The following is an 8,142-nucleotide window of genomic DNA, read 5'->3' as shown; positions in this document are numbered from 1 at the left end:
GGTTGGTGTATACACTACATTGTCGATTTTTTAACATTTTAAAGAATAATTTCGGTTTATCAATGCAACCATGTGCTCTTATCGTTTTTCAACTCGCCATTGTATTGACGTTCTTTAAAGAAGAATAAGCATAAAAATTTTGCTTGCGAGTTCTTACATATCCAGAATTTTTCTCACTTTGTTATTGATAAATTTATATAAAATTGTTAAATTTGCTAAATTGTGCTGAAGGGATATAACATATAAAAGTTTCGTAAATAAGCATAAAATAAGTGTGAGTGCGCAAAGTTGAAATTGCTGCCTTGCGTTGGCTTATTGAGATTATTGGTTGATTGGAATAGGTGTAGAAAATCCGTGTTGATGTTGAAGGAGGCGCGGCTGCAGCACTGATTGGGTCGCAAAGGAACGAAATGCAGTAGTAATGTGAGTGCCAATATGTACTTTTATTTTAATATATGTGTGCATGTTTATGTGCTTGCATGTAAGTGAAAATTGTTAATGCACCCACCGTCGGGTGGCTGGGGTGCCTTTTAGGGTATATGCCTAGAGGCAATGCGATGAAAATTGAAAGTGCTCAATTAAATTCCAAGCAGCGTGCAACACCAAGACGACGTAGTGCAGCTTCGAACCAACCGGGCAGCATACGCTAAGACTTTGCGACTTGCCTGTTCATAGACTATTCGGCAGTACGCCGCTAAGTTAGCTAGTGTATTCGTCATATTTTGATGTCGGCGTTTCCTACGGCTTTGTTAGCGCCGTCGCAGTCGCAGCCTTTGTCAATGTGTTGTTAAATATTGTCGACGCTACATCGTTGTTTTCTGATTGCTAAGGTAGTCTAGTGGTGGTCGTTCGCATTAGTAGACGTCGTTGTCGTCGCGTTAATTTGAAAAGATTACAATTGGAAACGTACGAGTGGAAAACAAGCAAAATCGTGAAAAATAAGTTGTGAGCGTTTGTCGCAAACGTCGACTTAGTGACGGTGTAGGGATTCATTTTTATTACATTGCTCCAAACAGTTTTTCCAAAGTGAATTCTAATTTGATGAAGATTTTGTAATTGAATTTTGTGCCGTGGTAAGTTATGTCGTTAAAACCAAATACATCACATTCCCGCATACGTGTGCCACACGCTGAGTCAGAGACTTGATAGACATAAAAGTGCCGAAGTAAAAGAGTAATTGTTTTTGCATACTTTGGCTACTGTGTGATTGATACAGATCTGTGCAATATCCATTCAATGTCGTGGTATTCCATGCAGGCAGCTGCGTCTGCCACCGCCCACAAACCTAATTGAGTTTATGTTTTACCCATATTATTCCGTCTAGACGTACATACAACTTCAGCAACGTTCTGTTATAAAAAGTTATATTTATGTATATGTGTTTGTGTGCGAATTAACGAGCGTTCATGCATCCATTTCATCCCTACTCCTGAGTCATACCACAAGTGTCTGCCTTTTTGAACATTAGGTTGCCGTCGTCGAGCTGGCCAATGCACTTTGCAGAGCCGAGTAACTAAAAACGACCAAACTTTTATACACAGTGATTTAATGGTAAACAAAGGAAGTAGCATGATGGTAGAAAAGAAAATGAAATAACAAAAATTTGTTTTATTGCGTTTTTATAATTAACTTTGAATTTCATTTACCTATTTACTTACAACCAAAAAGTTGTTCAAAAATCAACAGGAATATAGCAGCTTTTATCAATAATAATTTGGAATTGTTTCATTGATACCATTGGTTAAGTTTGTTTTACTATTTTCTGTTAACAACAATAATTTATTTATTAGCAAATTTATTGGGTATTCATTCAACAAAGCCAATGATATATACATATGCTATATACAATATTATCTATACATTTTTGACGCTGTGAAACGATGAAGCGCAGTGTTCGCTGTCGGCGTCCAGCCGCCACGCACGCTGCTATTCAAGCTCGGCGACGCTCACTAATATTGTCTGGTGCCTCACCTTCTTTTCCGCTTTTTCACTTCCTTTTTCCTGTGGTGCTGTCTACCGTTGTCTACTCTTTGTTGTCGCTGCTGCTTCTTCATATTTTAATTTTACTTTTCTGTTACATTCCATAAGACTGTTTGAATAAGAAAACTTCTAGAGTAGCAAGCTTTTTCAATATTTTGTGTAATCGCTTTTGTATTATGTGTATTGTGTGTGTGAGTGCATTCGTTTCATTTGTTATTATTCGCATTGTTTTTCGTTTCATTTGTTGTAGATATTGTTGCAAATTTATGCTTAATATTTTTTTGCAGTTTTAACCTGTCATATACTCGTATGTTGTCATCACTGACTCACTCCGCACCGTTCGTTGTGAGTCGCAAATCACTGCTGCATACAGGCCAAAATATTTATAGTACGTATATTTATCAAATACTAACGTCATCGAATCGCATTTATTCACAAACTATTATTAACCTAACTAATAGTGTGTTTACATTTATTATTTTGTGCTAACGTCATCAACGCGAAACCTCATCATTCGCAAATTGTGTGTGTGCTCACAACAATCTCTTGATATTTCAACATACAAATATTCGTATATAATTAGCCTCGCAAACGTCATCAACTACATTGCACGCGCCAGAAAGCCATTGAAAAGAAATAGCAAAAAATATCACTGACAAACTAGTCTACTCTACTCTACTCTACTCAATATTGTGTGTGTGCACCTTTAGCGGGAGCTATTTAATTAATTTCTTAAAATATTGTAAAAAATCTTAAAAAACATACATATTCAGCCAAAAAGCAAATAACAAATATTTACTAAATCCGCTTTGGCCTACAAACTATGGCTGATTTAATACGTCTAGGGAATGTGGATGCTGCCATACATAAGGATAAACTTGGTTCACCGACTGGAGGCTTAGATGACGGTAATTTAGCAGCTTTTGGTATAAACGCACTAATGGCCACAGGAGGTATCGACATGGGTGACTTGGCCCAGGAATTAGATCAGGATGAGTTTGATGGCCCAAATATGTTGAATGGTAAGTGTCGGAATGTTTATATTTTATTTAAAAAAATCATTATTTTCAAAGAATGTAAACTATAACTTCCATAAATTTACAATACTTTTAGGTGAACGACCAGCCATAATTGCACCACCGGAGAGTGAATGGTATCATGGGCGTTTGGATCGTTATTCAGCTGAATCGCGACTACGCGGAACTGGCAAATTAGGCAGTTATTTGGGTAAGTCACACAGATGATATTAGAAGAAAACAAAATATTAGAGCTACTACAAATTAAATTATTCGTGAAATATGCTTAATCATAAATAATTTTTTAAAGTGAACATTTTTCCTGTTTTTTAATTTTTATTTATTTTTTAATTGAAGTTCGTGAAAGCGATCGCAAGCCTGGTTCATATGTATTAAGTTATTTAGGACGCACTGGCATTAATCATTTTCGGTGAGTAATTAAACTATTTTAGAAGCCTAATTTCATATTTTTATTTATTGATGTTTCTTTCTTTCACTTTCTTTATCAGCATTACTGCCGTGTGTGGTGATTTCTATATTGGCGGACGTCAATTCGTGTCGTTGAGCGATCTCATTGGCTATTACACCTCATGCAGTGATTTGTTGAAACGTGAGCGCCTGGTGCTACCAGTGCCACCGCCGGAGCCGGTGAACGATAAGAAGCGTGTTGTGGCACATTTACCCTATACCAAAATGGCTGACACAGATGAGTTAAGCTTTCAAAAGGGTGATATATTTTTTGTGCACAATGACATGGGCGACGGTTGGTTGTGGGTGACAGCTCATCGCACTGGAGAACAGGGCATGATCTTCCGTGAACTAGTCGAGGATTTGGATCCGGCAATCGACCCAAATACGGTGTTTCCTTGGTTCCATCCGAATTGCACTAAGAATGAAGCAGTTGACATGCTGGTGAAAGGTAAATGGCGATCGCGTATTTTCAATTTCCTACAATTGTATAAATACATTTATCTTCTATGTAACTGAACAACAGCCGGCCCAGGCAGTTTTTTGGTGCGCCCAAGCGATAATTCGCCTGGCGATTATTCGCTCTTCTTTCACATTAATAATCAAATCCAGCGTTTTCGCATTGAAAAGAAAGGCGTACGTTATCTGATGGGCGGGCGCACTTTCGAGTGCTTGGATGCGGTGATCAATCGCTATCGCAAAGAACAAATCGTCGAAGGTCACTCACTCAGTCATCCAGTAAGTTCATTGACATCACTATTTTTATATAAATTAATATTTATTTACTTGGCTTACTTTTTTTTCTCGCTTCCTGCAAGGTGGTTAACGGTTCACAGCCTGAATTCAATCAACAGTTTGTGGTGGAGAAGGCAGCTGAAAAAATTTATGCCACTCTGCGCGAATGTCGCGATCAAATCGGTTTGAAGAAGTTAAACGGCATCAAACATCACGGCCCTTTGTTCAAGAAGTCTGATAAGACAGCCAAATGGAAGCAATTGTACTTTGCGCTTATCAGCGAGGGCAGCGAAACACATCTCTGTTTCTATGACAATCCGAAAAAGACTAAACCGAAGGGTCTCATCGATCTATCGTGTGCGTATCTATACCAGTGCCATGAATCGCTATGGGAGCGGCCATATTGTTTTCAAATAGTCGAGCGCGCATTGCCATGCTTGGCTAATAATACGTATCTATGCGCGACGCAAGAGACGTATGTAAAATGGATCAATGCGCTCAAAGCGCAATGCAGTTCACAATTCAGTCGGGCGCAAATCAAAGTGCCGTGTTTGCGCGAGTTGCGCTGCTTGAATTTACATGTGCTCGAGGCGCATAAGTTGCCATTCAAATTGGTGCCGCACCCGTACTGCAGCATCTCGCTGAATCAAGTAAAGGTGGGTAAGACACGTGTGAAGATCGCGCCCGATCCAGTGTGGGAGGAGGAATTCGTTTTGGAGTGAGTAATTAACAGTAATTAATTAGTGTGAATATTATTGACCTCATAGCCTTTTTTCTATTTTACAGCGATGTGCCTCCGGATGTGGTCTCGCTCACAATTACGCTCATATCGCGTGGCAAACGCGGCAAAGATTCGGAAGTCGCTGAGCTCACCATCGATTTGGCCAGTCTGAAGAACGGCCAAGAGACGGAGGGCTGGCATCAGCTCACGGGCATGACACCCATGGGCGAGTGGGGTTCGCTACGTTTGCGCATGCGCTATTTGGATGATTTGATTATGCCCTGCGAGGAGTACAGTCCGCTGCAGGAGTTGTTGCTCAAGCCCGAATTGTGCGTGGTTAAAGCTTTGGCCGAACTTTGTCACAATGATCGTGTGCCGCTCGCTACGGCGCTGCTACGTGTATTCCGTCACGAAAAACGCGAAACAGAACTGATACGCGTACTTTGCCAGGCGGAAATCGCACGTGAGAACGAAACGACTACACTGTTTCGCGGCGCTTCACTGGCCACCACACTAATGGATTTGCACATGCGCACTGAGTGCTCGCGTTTCTTGCACGCAGCCGTTTCGGAGACGGTGCAGCGCATACTCGACAGCAAGCAATCGGCTGAACTCAATCCCACCAAGATGGATGTGAACGATGATGCTTGCTCGAATGCCGAGTTCTTGTTGCAGATACTCGATTCGGTGACGCATTCGATATTCACCTCGCCCGAGGCGTGCCCACGCAGTGTGCGCTACATATGTAATTGCCTGCAAAAGGCCGTCGTTGCCAAGTGGCCAACTGAACGTTTGGTACGCACTCGCGTCGTCTCCGGTTTCATATTTCTACGTCTCCTTTGCCCGGCACTGCTGAATCCCCGTCAGTTTGGTCTGGTTAGCGAAACGCCACCAACCATGGCCACGCGTTCATTAATTATGGTAGCCAAATGCTTGCAGAATCTAGCAAATCTAATTGAGTTTGGCGGAAAGGTAGGTTTTGCGGCACTTGTATGAGAATACTAATTTATTAAGCACTTGCTTTCGTTCAACCATTGCAGGAACAATACATGGAGGTGGTCAATCCATTTATATTGAAGAATAAGGAACGCATGATTGTATTTCTCGATCAATTATCACTCGTTACGGATCCAAATCCACCGCCAGGCATGTTCAACGAACAAAACTCCAATCATACTGTGCAGGATGTGCAGGACACAGTCCAGGATACTGGTAAGTAACAGTAAACGATGTAGCTAAGTTAGACATTTTCCAATTCTTCACTCAACGCACTATCTTCCTATGAAACATGATAGAAATAACCATAAGAAGACTAAATAAAAATCATTTCGCCCATTACAGGTCGCGAACTGGCCACACTCCATCACATTTGCGTCTCTTACTTGCCGGAGTTGCAAGGTCTGTCGAACATACTCTCCATTAAGAAGTTGGTCACCGTCACTGACATGCTGACAAAGCATAAGCTCAATTATCGCGAAAAGATTAGCTAAGATGAAAATACCGATGCAATCAACAACTCCTGGAGGGTAATAGCCAAACAGTAACAACTACAACAACAGCAGTCACCAAAAGTCAGAAATTAGTGTGAAGCGTGAGCAGGTGAAGCAAATTAATGAGAACACCAAACAAAAATTATTTATACAATAGCAAGAACAATTGATAACTTAATGAAATACGCGTGTGAATTCTGCAACACAAGACATAACATAACATAACATAGCACTTAAGTAGCAGCTAGGAGAAAGCAGTATGCTAGCCGAAACAGTGAGCAAAATGCTGGTCACAAAAACGAAATATTTCATTTATTCACATTTTACGCTGTTAAGGCAGGCATTCAAAGTGTCAACTAACTGTATTTTTTGCATTTCAGCCTGAACATTTGCGTGCTTGCGGTTCACAGCCCATTTGCTTAGCATTATGAACATGTAACTGAAATTTTATTTTTACTTGAGGAATGTCTAGATATTTCTCGTGCTGCAATGCCGTTGCATTTTTCTATCAAATATTTGTAGAAATAGCGAACAGCAAATTATAAGCTCCATTTTCAACTCATCTTTGCTTAGAAAAAATCAAGTTCAGCTTATTTGTGCGTTTTTATCTTTTTTTTTAATTTAATTTTTTTTTATTTTAATTTTTTTATTTATTTTTATTTTTTTAAATTTATTTAATTTAATTTTTTATTCTTATTTCATTATGTTTTTTTTTGTTGGTTTTTATATTTTTGTGCAGAAATCTTTGTTATTACTTCGTCTTGCTGCATTTCGACGCACTCCTTTGCATTGCCGCGGTGTGCTTGCTTTGTTCTTTTCCTGAGCGCTCTCTATTTTACTTTAGCAATACGAAAAATGCTTTTTTTTATTTTTTAAACTTTTATCAAGTGAATTTTCGCTTTTAATAAATAAATATTTTATCCTCAGCTTTATAATATACATACATACAGTACATGGATTTTCCATTTTCTGTAATTTTTATATTTTTCAATACATTTATTTATTATTATAGTTGCTTACAGCGGTTTCTTTCTGTAAAGCTTTTTTTTAATTAAATACTCCTGCTTATAAATATATTCTTACACATATTACACATACATACATACATGGAATGTCTTCTTTTGTAATTATATACATATATACAATGCATAATATATAAATAATAATCGATAATGCGCCGCGTGGACGGCGTGACGGAAGTGCGTGACGTTGCGTAGAGAAAAACATTAAATTTACTATTTAGCTTTAAAGAATCTCAATTATAAAGAATGCAAATAAATAAATAATGTGTAAAATTAATGAAAGTTACAACTAAATACGCATTTATACCCTAGTCGAACGTATATACATACAAACATGCATACATATGTACATGAATGAGTACTACACTTTTCCTTTGTAAAGCATTTAATTATTAACGGGAATTTAAAGATAAAATAATGCAATGTATGAACACTTTGTGCAGACACGAGACTGTCAATGAACAATAACCAAATAGAAATAGCGAATATTGGAATTGCAAGTAATTTATAAAAGTTAAATATTTTATGCAAAAACAAAAAATTTATTTTAAATGAAAAACTGTGTAGTGAAATGTTTAAATCTATTTTTTATTTTTACTTATTTAAAGAAACATTTTTATTTTTATTATTTTTTATTTTTTTATGTTTCTTATTTTTTCTTTATTTTTTTGTAGTATTTCACACCATTTTTTGCTTACAAATGTAGCTCA

The 8,142-nt window shown here is 38.1% G+C and overlaps 1 protein-coding gene across 6 annotated transcripts; it reads left to right on the top strand.

Annotated features, from left to right (window-relative positions):
• The first annotated feature begins 155 nt into the window (after positions 1-155).
• Positions 156-7,511, top strand: LOC105226156 (ras GTPase-activating protein 1). Of its 6 annotated transcripts, none has more exons than XM_011204954.4 (11): positions 156-423; positions 2,268-2,368; positions 2,826-3,002; positions 3,094-3,207; positions 3,354-3,426; positions 3,506-3,915; positions 3,991-4,202; positions 4,283-4,917; positions 4,986-5,892; positions 5,961-6,132; positions 6,262-7,511. In XM_011204954.4, the coding sequence occupies exons 2-11, from the start codon at positions 2,290-2,292 to the stop codon at positions 6,408-6,410; spliced, it is 2,928 nt and encodes a 975-aa protein (XP_011203256.2). In that variant the 5' UTR covers positions 156-423; positions 2,268-2,289; the 3' UTR covers positions 6,411-7,511. The 6 variants fall into 6 exon arrangements, with proteins under 6 accessions (XP_011203256.2, XP_011203257.2, XP_011203258.2 ...); XM_011204955.4 differs by having other exon boundaries at positions 2,564-3,002; XM_029550144.2 differs by lacking the exon at positions 156-423 and adding an exon at positions 442-1,073.
• The last annotated feature ends 631 nt before the right edge of the window (positions 7,512-8,142 follow it).

The sequence above is a fragment of the Bactrocera dorsalis genome, chromosome 4 (assembly GCF_023373825.1).
Source record: "Bactrocera dorsalis isolate Fly_Bdor chromosome 4, ASM2337382v1, whole genome shotgun sequence".
Classification (NCBI taxonomy): domain Eukaryota; kingdom Metazoa; phylum Arthropoda; class Insecta; order Diptera; family Tephritidae; genus Bactrocera; species Bactrocera dorsalis.
This window is presented reverse-complemented; position numbering and strand designations above follow the sequence as displayed.